The sequence below is a fragment of the Papio anubis genome, chromosome 8 (assembly GCF_008728515.1).
Source record: "Papio anubis isolate 15944 chromosome 8, Panubis1.0, whole genome shotgun sequence".
Classification (NCBI taxonomy): Eukaryota; Metazoa; Chordata; class Mammalia; order Primates; family Cercopithecidae; genus Papio; species Papio anubis.
In genome coordinates this window covers 138822913-138839765 of record NC_044983.1, presented here as the reverse complement: position 1 = coordinate 138839765, position 16853 = coordinate 138822913, and the positions used below count along the sequence as shown (strand labels likewise).

The window sequence follows — 16853 nt, the reverse complement described above, 5'->3', positions numbered from 1 at the left end:
GAAGTAGTGTGACTAGAAGATGAGGCTGGCCAACCCCTCTGTGGAAAGCACACAGCCCTCCAGCTGTGGCAATGGGTGTGCAGGCCACAGGTTCACCTTTCCTAAGGCGGGGCTGCGCTACCTTTGCTTGGATTGTGTGAGGTATCATGGTACTGCAGTCAGGTTGCCACACTTCTCAAGTGTGCGTGTGGGTAGGGGAGGAGTGGGAGTGAGTGATTCTGGTGATGTCATGCTCAGGTGCATGACAGCTGGTCTCCCCTCATCGAGTTACCACTGTAATCAGACTCTAGGCTTCCACCATCGGCCCTTGAATTTTACACAGGATGGTTGGCCCTGGGAAAGGGAGCCTCTGAAGTTTTAAAATCCAATGTGGCTCCAACATTAAGCTCACACTGGGGACCAGCTCAAAACCCACCCATTTCACATTCCCCAAAACGTTTCACTTGGTGGGCCTGTGATTTAGCTCCCAAGAGGTCACAGATACAAACACAACAAAGCGAGCTATTAGGGCTGGATGTGCTGGACGTGCACTCAGTGACGCAGCTGTCCCTCCACCCTGGCCCAGGTCAGGTTCTGCCAACCCCACACGCATACTCTTCGTTAGAAGGGTCCTGATGTATTTGAGGACCTGTAAGACCGGCATGCACGGCAGACCCCATGAACACCCAGAACGACAGTGAGTAGAGTTGATGATACGTTGTAACCAGAATGACCCCCAAATATCTTTATTTACTTGGCATTGTACTTCCCAAAGAATATTGCAGCCACTGGGCCTCCCTTCAGAGTGCAGAGAGGCAGCTCCAGGAGCTGAGCCTGCTGGGATGCAACTCCTCCTCCTAGCACCATGGACTCCATCTTTCAGTCAAGGCTGCCAGTGGCCACCACGTGGCCCTCCTGTTCCTGGAGCCCTCAGCTGCATTTGCCACCTGCTCTCTCAATGGACTTTTTGAGATGGAGTCTCACTCTGTCGCCCAGGCTGGAGTGCAGTGGCATGATCTTGGCTCATTGCAACCTCCGCCTCCTGGGCTCAAGCGATTCTCCTGCCTCAGACTCCTGAGAAGCTGGGATTACAGGCGCCCGCTACCATGCCCAGCTAATCTTGGTGGACTTTACACTGGGCACGTGTGCGCTAAGTGCTGACACAAAGGCCAGGCAAGTGTTCCCTGGAGACAGAGGGGTGGAAGGCTAGGTCACAGGCATGGCTGTCAACGGGCGCTGCTGTGCACCCATTCTGGCCACAAAGTAGCTTCATGCATCCTCTGCCCGGTAAATGCAGAGAAAACTCGGTTCTACAGGCCCACAGGGAGTGATGGCTGCTGGCCCTGGGAAGGAAGATGCTCCTTACGGGACACCTGCTGTGAGCCCCTCCTGTCACCCCACCCCCGCCCGGGAGGGTGGAGCTCGTGGTGAGGCAGCCAACAGGACAAGATGCGGGGCCGGGAGGCCTCCTCACCCCCACGGCCTCCTCACCACCATTCTCTCCCCAGGGAGAGACCCCCACACCCCCACGGCCTTCTCACCACCATTCTCTCCCCAGGCCTCTTCTGTGGGCCTGACCTTCTCCAGCGACCCAGGGAGGCAGGAAGGGAAGCCTGAGAGTTAGAAGGAAAGACAGCTAAGAACAGCAGCCTGACCGCAGCTGAGCGTGGCCGTGCTCCTCCCTGGGGAAATGCCAAGGGAAGGACCCCCTTGCTCTACCCGGAGACCCAGAGCCCTGCTAAGCAGGGTGGAAAGCCTGGGTGCAGCCTGGGGGGTACCGCGACTGTGGCCCAACCATCCAGCGTGTGAGCCCTGGATGATGGGGCCAAGAGCCAAGGCAGCCCGCTTGGACAACTGACCATGATCCGCTGAGGCAGCGCATTGCCCACGTCTCTGCTATTCACGTTTAATCACGCACAAGTGCATCACAAAGTGACAGCATCGTGAAGGACTAACCACGAGGCACAGGTGACCCTGGATGCGGCCAGCAGCTTCTTGCAGGGCGCTCAAAACCCAAGTCTTTATGATCCATTGTGTCTACTGCCAGGACATCAGCTGCTCCGTCCCCACCTGCGCTCAAGCACCTGAAGGCCCTTCCAACGGAGCCCACTGGGCAGAGGACAAACCAGACACAAAACACACACGCGCTTTTACCAGCCTGGACTCTGTAAGAGAAAGGCACCCACATATCCCCCGGGGAGATTTCCACTCATCCTGCAGGGCCCTCACGGCCTCACTGGGCTCTACCAGGGCCTGCCCTGCAGGGGGGGGTGCTTTTCCTGCACAGGGTCTGTGGGCCAGGACAGACGCAAAGGAGCTTCTGCTACGGGCTGAATCGTCACTCTGAAATCCCCAAGTGGAAGCCCTGGGCCCGATGTGATGGTATAAGGTCTCTGGGAGGTGATTTGGCTTCGATGGGGTCATGGGGTGGGCCCTGCCCATGGAATCTGGGCCCTCACAAGGAAGAGATGACACCAAGGTCCCTCCCCAAATGAGGACACCTCTGAACCAGGAGGCGCTCGCCGGAAACGGACCCTGTTGGCACCTCTACCTCGGACTTCCAGCCTGCAGAGCTGGAGAGCATAAACCCTTGTTCTCTGTGCTGCCGCCTGTGGTGTCCCGGTGAGGCAGCCTTGTAACTCCAGGACCGACAGCTGCTCTCTACAATCTTCAGTGAGCACGAAAACACTCATATTAATGCTGTAAATAAAAGATTTGGGGTATTTTCAAACACACCAACCTCCCAGCTTCAACAGCTGTCAACGTTCAGCCAATACTGTTCTTTCTCCTCTTTATTAGAATTTTAAAGCACATCCCAGGCGCCACGTCATTTCCCCACAAACACGTCCAAATGCATCTGAGTGAGGATTCTCAGGTAACCCTGTGTCACTATCACTGCCAACAGCCAATTTCTCACCCCGCCCGACTCACAGCCCATCCGCCCGACTCAGCCCCTGCCCACATTTCCAAGATTGTCTCAAAAGTGACTTTGCACTTGGTTTGTTCATATCAGGGTCACACACAGCCTGCTCAGCCTTTCTGTGTGCCCGGCTTCCAGCAGAAAGGTTGCCGCTGGTGGCATCTCCGGCCGGGTCTGGCTCGGGGCTTCCTCTTGGTGTGTTCAACCTTCTCCTGGTCCCCGTTTCTTGTAAACTCGTTTCTGATTCCAGCATTACGTGTGCACGTGTTGGCTGGAATTCTTTTTTTTTTTTTTTTTTGAGACTGAGTCTGGCTCTGTCGTCCAGGCTGGAGTGCAGTGGCCGGATCTCAGCTCACTGCAAGCTCCGCCTCCCGGGTTTACGCCATTCTCCTGCCTCAGCCTCCCAAGTAGCTGGGACCACAGGCGCCCGCCACTTCGCGCGGCTAGTTTTTTTTTGTATTTTTTAGTAGAGACGGGGTTTCACCGTGTTAGCCAGGATGGTCTCGATCTCCTGACCTCGTGATCCACCCGTCTCGGCCTCCCAAAGTGCTGGGATTACAGGCTTGAGCCACCGCGCCCGGCCCTGGCTGCAATTCTTAAAGAAAAACAGGCAAAAGCAAAAATCCTTCAACAATTCAGCTAACCTGAAACACAGCAGTGTCCTCGATCCATTTCCACAGGGGTCTTCCCTTGGGATCACCACTGGCAGATTTTTATTTCTGGCTGGATAGGACACCTTAAGTTTCAAACAAAGAGGTCACCTCTTCCCCATGAAATGCACTATGGTGAATATGGCCACCTCACTGCCCTGAGACCCAACTCGATCTGCCAATTTCAGGTGCGTGACCCAGGCTCTGACCAACAGAGCTGGGTGGGGGCCATCCCTGCAACACTGGGGGTGGCCCTGACCTAGCCGGCTGAGCACCACTCCCTAATCCTTGAATAAGGCTCAGTATTACAAAGGCTCTTGTTTCTATGGCCCAGTGCAGAGGCTGCAGGAGGGTCTTTGCCTCTGTGCAATGCCTCGCCTAAGACAGAGACAGGAAGGGAAGCCAGACCAGGCAGCAAGCATGGAGTGCGGAGCCAGGAAGGAAAGGCCCAGCAGACAGCGACTCAGGGCCAGGGTGGAGTCCCTGAGCCAGACAGCTGTGAGCACCGGGCAGGCTCTCCACCTCTGCGCCTGGCCTGGCATGTGGCTCCGTGGTCGCACATGCTCTCAGCACATCCCCAGGGTGCCCGGCACCGGGGCGCAGCCCCTGCCATCTCCAGAGCCCCCACCATCTCCGGCGTACCCATGGATTCGCTACTCCCACCTGGCAGTTTTCCCAGTAAAACTTCTCGGGGGACTGGAGAGCTCTGAGGACTGAGAAGGCTTCTTTTCAGGCTGATTTTCCAGGCTGAAGAGCAACTTCTCACTGCAGCTCTCCCTCAGGGCCCAGTACTCCCGCAGAGGTACAGCACCCCACGCTTCGGGGGCCCCTACACCTCCCCGTGCCTGTGAGTTCTTTGATGCCGCGTGAAGAAGCCCAGGTGGCGGAATCCTTTCCCACAGTGGCCGCACTCGTAGAACCTCTTTGTCAGGTGCAGCCTCCGGTGGATGCTGAAGCCCTTGGGCCACCGGAAGGACTTGCCACACTCGGCACAGGTATAGGGCTTCTCCCCGCTGTGGACCCTCTGATGGTGGCTGAGGTTCTCCTTGGTCCGGAAGGCCTTGCCGCAGTCCGCGCAGTAGAATGGCCGCTCCCCGGTGTGCACCAGCTGGTGTCTGAGAAGGTTGGATTTCTGCTTGAAGGCTTTCCCACAGTCGCTGCACGAGTAGGGCCTGTGTTCGGTGTGGACCTTGCGGTGCTGGGCCAGGCGGTCCTTCAGGCTGAACGCCTGCCCGCATGCCTCGCAGCAGAAGGGCTTCTCGTGCGTGTGGTTCTTCTGGTGACGCTGCAGGTTTGAAGCCCACCGGAAGGTCTGGCCGCACTCGGGGCACTTGAAGGCCTTGGTCCCCGTGTGCACCGTCTGGTGAGCGAGCAGCCGGCTGTGGCAGCTGAGCGCCTTCCCGCATGTGCCGCAGATGAACGACAGCTCCATTGCGCACTGCTTCCGGCGCTCTCTGCGGCCCGGCCGCTGCCCACAACACTTCGTGAGCATCTGACAAGCAAAAGCCGTGGGCTTGGCGTCTGTCCTTTCTGGAGCAGCTCTGGGAAGCTGCCCATCATCCGCGTCCGGCCCGAAGCTCTTCCGAAAGCTGCTTCCCTCCCTGGTTCTTTCTCGCCTCACATGGGTTTTCTTATGAGCCCAAGTTGGACGGTCACAGCGTCTCTTGGGGTCTGCAGATTTCCTTGCCCCTGTGGAAGGAACAGATACCCTTACACAGAAGCCAGTGGCCCATGGCCAGGCAGTGCCTCCTGCTGTGTGCGTCAACTGGCTTCTATCTACTCAGCTCATTCCACATGGCTACAAGTGATCAGGAAAACTCGTTCAAAGAAACACAGATGATCCACAAAGATCAATAGCGGAAACCAAGATGAGCTCAGATGGTTCCCCAGCCCCGGTGGCACGCAGGACACCTGGCACTGCTACGTGAGGGAGCACCGACACATGGCTGCCAATCAACAGAAGCAAATGGGCCAAGAGAATGTCCTTTCACCCTGTCCACGCCAGCAAGCCCCGCTCATGCAGGTGGAGGTGGTGCCAGGATATCATCTAGAAGATGGGTAGCTCCACGTGATTCTCAACCACTCAGCCTCGGAGCCATAGCTCCCTCCAGCTGGATACTCCACAGACCCAGGGACCCGACACTCCCCAGCCGGGGGCTCCACAGGCCCAGGGACCCGACACTCCCCAGCCGGGGGCTCTACAGGCCCAGGGACCCGACACTCCCCAGCCGGGGGCTCCACAGGCCCAGGGACCCGACACCTCCCCAGGCGGGGACTCCACAGGCCCAGGGACTCCACAGGCCCAGGGACCCGACACTCCCCAGGCGGGGGCTCCACAGGCCCAGGGACTTCCTAGGGCTCGTGTTCACGTAGCTGCTCCATCCCATTCTGAAAATCTAAGTAAAAAGCAAACCCCCTCTGACCACTGCCCCAAGAGCACCCCTCACCTAATGGAGGGAAGCACGGCCACTGTCCCAGTTTTGCAAACAGGGATGTGGAGCAAACTCCTACCCAGAGCCACATACCTGGAGACCCTCACGTGCAGTCAGTACCAGGCCTGTGGCTGTAGGTCAGACACCTACACCAACGGCCTCCGCCAGACAGCACCTGGGTGGCTAGGTGCAGCCTTCAAGCGTCACTCTGGCCTCAGGCCCCTCCCAACCTGCAGCTGTACGTCATCCTGCGCCACCGTACCTTGCGAGCCCCGGCCCCCGGCTAGTGTCCATCAGGGCAGGAGCGTAGCTGCCCCATGTCTCTAAGGCCTAAGTTAGAGAGCGGCTGTGTGTCCACTCTCCCATGGGAAGGACGCACCCTCGGTCACTGCAGTGTGCTGAGCACTCACCCAGGAGCTGTGGCCACAGGGACGGGGCCAGCCGAGCCCAGACAACCCAGCACTCACCTGGCCAGTGGCCCCTCTGCACTGCCTGGAGCTCAGGTCTCTCCCGGTCTTCAACCCACGGCTCCTCCCACTGTTCCAGGCGAGAGACGAGGTCTGGTCTGGGGCTGCAAAATCCTTTTCAAAGGAGAGAAAAGGTTCTGTTTTACTTGTACTGAGGACAAAGCGAGGGTTGAGGCTCAGAGCAGTTCTGCACTAGCCTAAGAGGCCAGGCAAGCCCAGCCCTCGGGGCGGCCCTGGAGAAGCTACCCTGAAGCAGAGATGACAGGAAGGGAGGGGCCTGGACCCAAGGCCCACGGAAGGCCCTGACAAGGTCAGAGGAAGGAAGATGAGGCTGCCTCCAGGGAGCCTGAGAGAAATGCCAAGTGGGCCCCTCTGTCTACACAGGCCAAGAACTTCCAGCTCCTGAGTCCCCTCGGCTGGGAGGCCCCACGACCATCCTGGACCAGCCAGGCCCGGAGGCAGCGGCAGAGCTCACCCCACGCTCAGCCCCCCACGCTCAGCCCGCGCTCACCCCGCTCAGCCCACGCTCACCCAGCACTCGGCCCACGCTCACCCAGCACTCGGCCCGCGCTCACCCAGGGCAGCCATACTGCTGAAGTTGTCCAGCATCACGTCCCGGTAGAGGGCCCTCTGGCTGGGTTCCAGACACGCCCACTCCTCCCTTGAGAAGTAGATGGCCACGTCCCTGAAGGTCACCGGCTCCTGCAACACACACAGCTCCCGAAGTGGCCATTCCCAAGAAAAAGAAGGCTCAGCCCACAGGTCTGGGCGGGAAGGGGGAATCAGGGTGGCCCTGCTGTGGACTGATTGTTTGCGTCCCCTAAATCCATATACTGAAGCCCGGAGCCCTGAGTGGCTGTGTCTGGAGATGGGACTCTGTGGAAGAGATTAAGGTTAAGTGAGGTCAGAAGGGTGGGGCCCTGACCCATGGGCCGGGTCCTCACAGGAGACTCCAGAGAGCTCCCCACCTCCCTCACCACACATGCGTCAACACAGCACAACAGTGGCTGTCTGCAAGCAGGCCACTGGCCCCGCCAGAAACCAGATCTGCAGCACTCTGATCTTGGACATCAGCCTTCAGAACAGAGGAAGTGCATGTCTGTAAACTGCCCAGTGTGTTGTACTTGGTTACGGCAGCTCTAGTGGACTAAGAAAATCTAGTCTATTTTCCTACAACAGCCACTATTCTCCTAGTGTCAATGAATCCAATTTTCTTTTCTTTCCTTTTTTGAGATGGAGTTTTGCTCTGTCACCAGGCTGCGCAATCTCGGCTCACTGCAAGCTCCGACTCCCAGGTTCAAGCAATTCTCCTGCCTCAGTCTCCCGAGTAGCTGGGACTACAGGCGTCCGCCACCATGCCCAACTAATATTTTGTATTTTTAGTAGAGATGGGGTTTCACCATGTTAGCCAGGATGGTCTCAATCTCCTGACCTCGTGATCCACCCGCCTCGGCCTCACAAAGTGCTGGGATTACAGGCATGAGGCATTGCACCCGGCCCCAATTTTCTTTTATCTTTCCCCGCCCCTTAAGAGAGAAGGCAAAAGGGCAGACATGGGCACAGTGCCTGGGAAGCCGCTGCCACAGACCCTCCCCGCGTGTGTGCTGGGGTCTCAGGCAGCCGGCAGGGCAGAAGGGAGGCTGCGCTCGGCAGCGGCAGGGCTCACCTGGGCCATGTCCATGGGAACAGCGAGGCCACGCCTCTGGGGAAGCACAGCGCCAAGGAGGGCAGATCTGCGGAGACAAGAAATGTAAGCGGGCGTAGCCGGCCCAGGAATGCCCACCCCACCTGACCGCAGGAGCCCCCCACTCAGCAAATCAAGGGGAATTCAGGAAAAATGAGTGATGCACACGCAGGGTCTGCTCTGTAACTACCGACAGTCACCAGGTGTGGGGAAATTTGGCAGTGGTGAGGAGTCAACATATCTTTAAGGGACAGCTGGGTGCGGTGTGCCACCTGCCACACACAAGAACTCTGAAATACCAGACAGCAAGCCAGGCCTGTCACCAGAGGAGGACAGAGGCCAGCCACTGCTGGCTGAAAGCCAACAGCTTAGCTGCAAACACATGACTGGAGAGTCTAACCGCAACTGAGGCGTCTGGGGCTCCTCAGGAGACAGGCGGGCAGCCGTTCCCGCGGCGCTGTGCCCGGAGGATGCTCTCGGGTACGCTACGAGGAGGCCACCTGGCAGCCTTCCCCCAAGTGAAAACCTGGGGGAAGGTTTTCACCCACTGCACTCCAGCCTGGGTGTCAGACTGAGACCCTGTCTCAAAAAAAAAAAAGCCCCGAGAAATCCCATTATCTTCACTCAGTCTCCAGATCAAGCCACGAGCTCCCCTAAACCTTAGGGTCCGGGCCCACTGAGATCCAGCTTCTACCTCCAGGTCTGTGGAGAACCACCCTGGCATCCCACTGCCCTCCTGCCACAGTGGGTCCTGCCTCCTTCCTGCAGAAGAGGCCAGCCCCACAGGCGCCCCTGAGAAGAGACAGAACCCGCTGGAGGAAGATGGCCCATGCCTGGTTACCTCGTCCGGGGAGGGGACGAGATGTTGCTCTAGACCCTACAGACACGGAAGTATCATAAAGGGCTGTCAGGAGCAACTCATGCAAACAGGTTCAGCAACTGAGATGAAACGGACAAACTCCACGAAAAACACAGGATTATGAAACTGACGAAAGGGAAGCCACGCAGCCTCCCATCTGATAAGGGAATTGAAATGTAACTTGAACCCTTCCCATGAGGAAAATACCACACCCAGCTGGGTTCCCTGGTAAGCTCCACCAAAGCCTACGGGAGCACAGTACTGATCTTAGAAGCTATTTAGTGAACAGAGGAAGAGCAGACACTATCCAGTCTGTCTTAATGAGGCCAGCAAAACCCAAACCAAAAACCTGATAGAGATATTACAAGGGGCCAAGCACAGTGGCTCACACCTATAATCCCAACACTCTAGGAGACTGAGGCAGGAGGACTGTTCGAGGCCAGGAGTTGCCCAACCTGTCTCTATAAAAAATAGAATTAGCGGGGTGTGGCGGTGGACATACGCAGTCCCAGCTACTCAGGAGGCTGAGGTGGGCGTATTGCTTGAATACGGGAGGCATAGGTTGCAGTGAGCTGAGCTCATGCCACTGCACTCCAGCCTAGGTGTCAGACTGAGACCCTGTCTCAAAAAAAAGAAGATATTACAAAAAAATTACCTACCAAACTCTCATAAACACAAATTCTCAAAAAATATTAGGAAGCCAAATCCAGCAGTTTATAAAAAGAATTCTCGGTCATGACCAAGTGACATGGACCCTAAGAGTACACAGCTGGTTTGATCCCCATTAGCTGCAGCTGGTGCCCAGGAGGCTCCCTCCACCACCTATGTTCAACACTCACTGCAGGGGGCAGCTCCCTCGGCGTTCACCCCTGCCCCTCGTCCCTCCCACCTCCAGCACAGCAGGTACACAGACCTTCCCTTCCTCCTTCTGACACTCACAGGTGGCTACATCAACTGCTACATGTTTTCAGGAATATACTTTTCAACTCGAGATTTTTTTTTCACCCTTTTAACAGCATGGCATCAACTTTAATCACGATGACTTCCCGAACATTTGAAAACGACATAACTAACCACATTAACAGAATAAAGGAGAAAACCATATGACAGCTATTATCTCAATAGATGCAGAAAAGGCATTTGTTAAAACTCAAGACCTAATCCCAACAAAAAATCTCAGCAAACAAGGAACAGAAGAAAACTTCCTCATCCCGGCAAACCTGCAACCAACATCCTGCTTCATGGGCCACTATGGAACTCTTTCCCTCTGAGACCAGGAACAAGCAGGGCTGTCTACCCACTGCTTCTCTTTATCACCTTATTGGAGGCCTGAGCCAGTGCAAGGAGGTAGAAAAAATACACAAAGCCATAAGATTACAAATAAAGAAGTAGGTCGGGCACGGTGGCTTATGCCCAGAATCCCAGCACTTTGGGGCGCCGAGGCGGGTGGATCACCTGAGGTGGGGAGTTTGAGACCAGCCTGGCCAATATGGTGAAACCCCGTCTCTACTAAAAATACAAAAAGTAGCCAGGCATGGTGGCAGGCACCTGTCATCCCAGCTACTTGGGAGGCTGAGGCAGGGGAGTCGCTTGAACCCGGGACATGGAGGTTGCAGTGAGCCAAGATCGCACCATTGCACTCCAGCCTGGGCAACAAGAGCGAAACTCCATCTCAAAAAAAAAAAAAAAAAAAAATTTCATAAATTGGAGGTGGAAGTTGTAGTGAGCCAAGATTGTGCCACTGCACTCCAGCCTGGGTGACACAGAGAGACTGTCCGCACAACATTGGGGTAGGCAAACATTTCTTTCATGGATCCCCAAAAGCACTTTAAAAAAATTACAAATTCAGGCTGGGTGCAGTGGCTCACGCCTGTAATCCCAGCACTCTGGGAGGCTGAGGTGGGCGGATCACCTGAGGTGGGGAGTTCGAGACCAGCCTGGCCAACAGGCTCTCTCTTCAATCAAGAAGGGAGAAACCCCTTCTCTACTAAGAATACAAAATTAGCCGGGCGTAGTGGCGCATGCCTGTCATCCCAGCTACTCAGGAGGCTAAGGCAGGAGATTTGCTTGAACCCGGGAGGTGGAAGTTGCGGTGAGCCAAGATCGCACCACTGCACTCCAGCCTGGGCAACAAGAGCAAAACTCTGTCTCAAGAAAGAAAAAAAAAAAAAATCACAAATTGGATTTATCAGAATTAAACATTTTTGTTTATCATGGCAGTCAAGAAAAAAAATAAAGGAGACTGAGTGTGGTGGCTCATGCCTGTAATCCCAGCACTTTGGGAAGCTAAGGCAGGGGGATTGATTGAGGCCAGGAGTTTGAGACCAGCCTGGGCAACATAGGGAGACCTCTGTCTCTACTGTTTAATTAAAAAAATTTTTTTAAAAAGGAGACACAAAGGCAAGCCACAGAATAAGAGAAAATATTCCCAATACATGTATCTGACAAAGGACTTATATAAAGAACTGTAACTCCTACAAATCAATAAAAAAGAAAAATAAAATTTAAACTGGGCAAAATATTAGAACAGACACTTCAACCAAAGTGATACAACGGTCTATAAAAACATGAAAAGGCACATTGAGCACACAGGTCATGGGTGGTGTTTTCCAATCAGACGACTTGCTGAGTTCCTCTAGCAAGTAGCAATGACCACAGTGATAAAAATAACAGCTCCCGGCCAGGTGCAGTGGCTCACGCCTGTAATCTCAGCACTTTGGGAGGCCACGGCAGGTGGATCACCTGAGGTCAGGAGTTTGAGACCAGCCTGGCTAACATGGTGAAACTCCGTCTCTACAACAAGTGCAAAAAATTAGCCAGGCTACTCAGGAGGCTGAAGCAGGAGAACTCCTTGAACCAGGGAGGCGGAGGTTGCAGTGAGCCAAGATTGTGCCACTGTACTTCAGCCTGGGGGACAGAGCAAGATTCTGTCTCAAACAAAAACAAAAACAAAAACACCAGCTCCCCTCAGCTGAACAGCTGTGTTTGCACTACAACCTGGGCTGGGCTTCCCAGCCTGGAAAGCAGAGTCGGGGAGAACCGTGAGATAGGCCAGAAAAGGGGCTAAGGCCAGATTATTCAAGGCATCCTGAGCCATGGTTTCATGTGTAATGCGACAGAAGTTTAATACAGGAGAACAGAAGGATACTGTCATAGCTGCTTCTTTTCCCCCTAGGCAAATTAACACAGGATTTTTTTTTCTGAGCAGGGTCTTGCTCTGTCACCCAGGCTGGAGTGTGGTAGCCCAATCACAGCTCACTGCAGCCTCGACCTCCTGGGCTCAAGTAATCCTCCCACCTCAGTTTCCCCAGTAGCTGGAACCAAAATCGCATGCGCCACCATGTCCTGCAATTGTTTAAATTTTTTGCAGAGAGGGGATCTCACTATATTGCCCAGACCGATCTCAAACTCCTGGCCTCAAGAGATCCCCTGGCCTCAGCCTCCCAAAGTGCTGGGGTTACAGGCGTCAGCCACAGCATCCGGCCTAAGCTACATTTTTAAAATTTATTATTATTATTATTTTTTAATGAGATGGAGTCTCGCTCTGTTGCCCAGGCTGGAGTGCAGTGGCGCGATCTCTGCTCACTGCAACCTCTGTCTCCCAGGTTCAAACGATTCTCTTGCCTCAGCCTCCCCAGAGTAACTGGGATTACAGGTGCACACCACCACACCCGGCTAAATTTTTGTATTTTTTGTAGAGACGGGGTTTCACCATGCTGGCCAAGTTGGTCTCGAACTCCTGGACTCAATGATCCACCTGCCTCGGCCTCCCAAGTGCTGAGATTACAGGCGGGAGTCACCTCTCCTGGCTAAGCTACATTTTTAAAAAGATCCTCTGTGATGAACAAATGAGAAAGCAGCAAAACAGGATGGGGGTGGGGAGAAGACAGGGAGGCGATCAGGTGAGAGAGGAAGAGCCAGGATTGGGACTTACAGGGTGGGAATGGCAAGGAGGCAAATGGTTCAGTTATGGAGCTAACGCACCAGTGACTGACTGTGCGGCTGGGCGTGGGCAGGAAAGGGGAAGAAGTGAATCTCGGGTTTCTGCCTCCTCCCCTTCGCGGTGGAATGCCTGGGAGGACCAGTGGGTGGGGGGTGGACGTTACAGCAGCTCAGGCTGGGGCAGGGGAGCTTTGAGTGTTATGAACTAAGTCTAAGCGCTTGGGTCTCACCGGAGCGGTGCGGGCTGGAGACACAGGTGTGGAAAGTGTCTATGAGGGATAATGCGGTCACGATCGTGGACGGGGTCAGCCGGGGAGAAACCAGCTTCAAGAGGATACACAACCGGGTCCTGACAAACCTGCAAGTGTAAGGGGCGAGGAGAGAAGAGGAGGCTGAGCCGGAAGAAGCCGAAGAACAGCCCCCGAATAGCCGGGGTCACAGGCAGCCTCCCGGGTCTGTCCCAGCAGCCGCCGCGCTGGGTTTCACAGCCCTGGGGCGGCCGCAGAATTAGAAGGTCAGACAGCCCACGACCCAGGGACGGAGGGGCGGCGGGGACACGGGCGCACTCACCACCAGGGCGTCCTCAACGAGGATGCTGCATCCGCTACGCCGCGCCGGTAGCCCAGACTTCTACAAACTTCCCCAGCGGAAGTTGTTATCCGACAGCTTCCGGCCCCTCTAGGAGCCCACGTCTCGGTGGTGCGCGCAGGCCGCCCAGGCCGCCGCCTCGCCCCGCCCCGCCTGTGGCTCCGCCCCGGCCAGCAGGCCCCTCCCCATCACAGCCAAACGCCACCACGACCGGCTGAGTTTTTTGGTTTTTTTTAGTAGAGACGGGAGTTTCACCATGTTGGCCAGGCTGGTTTTGAACTGCGACCTCAGGTGATCCGCCTGCCTTGGCCTCCCAAAGTGCTGGGGTTACTGGCGTGAGCCACGGAGCCCGGCCCTGGTAACCTAAAGTCGGCCTAAAGGTTTCTCCTACAAAGTCAACTGTAACCTAACTGGAGGTGTGAACAGACTGTCACTTGCTCTGGTACCAGTCACTCAGTTCCAGCCAATCAAGGGTGTAGGGTCCAGCCCTATGGGGCTAAGCGAGTGTTCTCCCCGTGTGCGGAGACGAGAGATTGTAATAAATAAAGACACAAGACAAAGAGATAAAGAGAAAACAGCTGGACCCAGGGGACCACTACCATCAAGACGCAGAGACTGTTAGTGGCCCCGAACGGCTGGGCACGCTGATATTTATCGCATACAAGACAATGCAGGATGTGCAGCCCAGGCCCAAGGGTGCTGGCGCAGGGCCCCGTCATGTGCAGGGGACTCTACCAGCTAGTAGGTGGTGCCAAACAAGTGTTTGGTGCCAAACAAGTGACTGTGGAGGCCAAGATGTTTATGAGACTGGCGCTGCCCATCATGACTGGGTGCTGTTGGAGCTACCAGTCGCACATCCAAGGGGCCAGCAGTTTACTAAGAGATGGAAGTGGAGTCTAGGATTGGGCTTGGGCAGGTCCAGAAGACACAAGGATGGCCCAGGTCCCCGTGCCACCCTCTGTCTTCTGGGCCTCTCCCCAAGCCCACGCCTGTGGCTCCATGGAGAGGTCCCTGAGCCCTGCTGCAGGAGACGGGTAGTCTCATACCTGGCTGACGGAGGGGCCCGGTGTGCTCTGAGGCCCTCCAGACAGAGCAGGGCTCCTGCGGCGAGGCAGGTGGTGAAGTGCAGCTCCAGCCCACCTCACAGTGGCCCAGTGGGTCCTCAAACCAAAAGCCAATGCTAGAGCTCCAGAGCCTAGAAGCCACGCCCTGTAGCGCAGTCTTCACCTGTTGGGAACAGCCCCCCAGAATCTGGCCATAAGCTGGCCCCAAAACTGGCCATAAACAAAATCTCTGCAGCACTGTGACATGTTCGTGATGGCCATGACGCCCATGCTGGAAGGTTGTGGGTTTACCAGAATGAGGGCAAGGAACACCTGGCCCGCCCAGGGCGGAAAACCACTTAAAGCAAACAATAGCATGAGTGATCTGTGCCTTAAGGACGTGCTCCTGCTGCAGATAACTAGCCAGACCCATCCCTTTATTTCGGCCCATCCCTTCATTTCTCATAACGGATCCTTTTAGTTAATCTGTTATCTATAGAAACAATGCTGGGCCGGGCGCGGTGGCTCACGCCTGTAATCCCAGCACTTTGGGAGGCCCGGTAGGCCGGATCACCAAGGTCAGGATCGAGACCATGGTGAAACCCCGTCTCTACTAAAAATACAAAAAAATAAGCGGAGGCAGTGGTGAGCGCCTGCAGTTCCAAGCCTCGGGGAGGCTGAGGCAGGAGAATAAGTGGGCCGGGCCAGACTTGCAGTGAGCAGGACTGGCATCACTGCACTCCAGCTTGAAGCGACAAGCCGAGACTCCGTCTCAAAAAAAAAAAAAAAAAAAAAAAAGAAACAATGCTAATGACTACAGCTTGCTGTTAATAAATACGTGGAGTGAAACCTCTGTTTGGAGCTCTCAGCTCTGGGAGGCTGTGAGAACCTCATTTCATAAATATTTCATGCTAATTTCTCCTCAGTGCCCTGGGTTAAGTCTCCCTGACTGAACTGGTGTGGCAGCAAGTGAAGTCCATCGTGGGAGCTCAATCCAGGTGGAAGGGTTGCCAGAGTGATGGCTGGAGAACATGGAACTAAGCTGTAGGACACCTGAGTACTCTTAAAAGCAATGCCTGTGGTGAGTAGGAAGGAGCTTGAAGCATCAGGGGCAACAATGGGACAAGTGTGGAGTCTGGTTCGATCCCACCATGAGGCTTTAAATGTGAGGGAGGAGAAGAGAGTATAATGAAGTAATAGAAGAGATTACAGAGCAGGTTTGTTGCCAGCTAAAAGCTAAGCGGCAAAGGAGGGAGAGGTTCATCTGTACTTTTCCTACACCCCTCATTATTATTTTGAAGAAAAAGACCCTCCAGATCTTTCTTTCAGGGACACTAGAGGGAAAAGTAGTTGCCCAGTGACTGTTCAAGCAGTGCCTCAATCGATCCCTCTCAGTTCTATTCAGGCAGAGATTGGCAAGCTAAAGGAGGGTGATTTAGAGGCTTGGCAGTTCTTAGAATACACCTCCCAGATCCAGCAGAGTAATTAGCTACATTTGGGCCTTTTCCTTTAAAATTCAGGAAAGAAGCATGTAGTTGATTATATCAAGGCCTGTGATGGTATGGAGGTAATCTGCACAAGCCTACTCTGCTAGCACAGGCAATGGCAGGACTGAGAGAGTGGATAAAACACTCCATTTCCTGGGCTTGCTTTAAACATTGGAAACATGGTCATACTAAAAAAGAATGTAGAAAAAATCAGTGAGTCAGGCTGCGTAGATAGGGGAAAAAAGGAAACTGCTGGGCACAAAATATGTCCAAAATGTAAAAAAGGAGAAAACACTGGGTTAGTCAGTGTCACTCTAAAGTTTGATAAAAGATGGGAACTGGTGCCGGGAAACACCATGAGGGCCCATCCCAGGCCCCATTCAAACTGGGGCATTTCTGGCCTCAGGCCATTCCCTCAGCCCTGTACAATGTCTGTGCCCTGCCACAGCCCGGTAGTGCATAATAGGTTATGCTGCACAAAAGCTGTGAGTTTTCTGCCTGGGAGCCCCTTAAAAGGTCCCGCTTGGGAATGGTCCCTTCCCAGCAGGATGATAGGTTACTTTTAGGAAGGTCTAGTTTAAGTTTAAAGGGGGTACAAATACATACAAGAGTCATTGATTCTTGAATTACAATGGGGAAATTCACATTGTTATATCTACTTCTGTTCCCTGGAAAGCAGAGCCAGGGCTGCCTGTACAGCTCCTGATTGTGCGTATGGGAATGGGAGAAAGTGAAATTAAATGAACAGGAGGATTTGGAAGCACAAATAAACAAGGCAAAGCGGCAGTAGATTAAATCAAAT

The 16853-nt window shown here is 54.6% G+C and overlaps 1 protein-coding gene across 4 annotated transcripts; it reads right to left on the bottom strand.

Annotated features, from left to right (window-relative positions):
- Positions 1-3537: 3537 nt before the first annotated feature.
- ZNF707 (zinc finger protein 707) lies at positions 3538-13618 on the bottom strand. 4 transcript variants are annotated; one of them, XM_021942727.2, is made up of 6 exons: positions 13504-13618; positions 13164-13291; positions 8115-8181; positions 7024-7324; positions 6449-6562; positions 3538-5238 (listed from the first exon to the last, which is right to left on the bottom strand). In XM_021942727.2, exons 3-6 carry the CDS (start codon positions 8127-8129, stop codon positions 4379-4381), a joined length of 1290 nt encoding a protein of 429 aa, XP_021798419.1. In that variant the 5' UTR covers positions 8130-8181; positions 13164-13291; positions 13504-13618; the 3' UTR covers positions 3538-4378. The 4 variants fall into 4 exon arrangements, with proteins under 4 accessions (XP_021798419.1, XP_009212026.1, XP_021798420.1 ...); XM_009213762.3 differs by having other exon boundaries at positions 7024-7150; positions 13504-13614; XM_021942728.2 differs by lacking the exon at positions 13164-13291.
- Positions 13619-16853: the final 3235 nt, after the last annotated feature.

Excerpts from the sequence above, each read along its gene's own strand:
- ZNF707 (XM_021942727.2), bottom strand. Across the intron at positions 6,563-7,023 it reads CAGCAGTATGGCTGCCCTGG|GATTTTGCAGCCCCAGACCA; the intron begins GTGAGCGCGGGC and ends TCCTTTGAAAAG. Across the intron at positions 5,239-6,448 it reads GCAGAGGGGCCACTGGCCAG|GGGCAAGGAAATCTGCAGAC; the intron begins GTGAGTGCTGGG and ends TTCCTTCCACAG.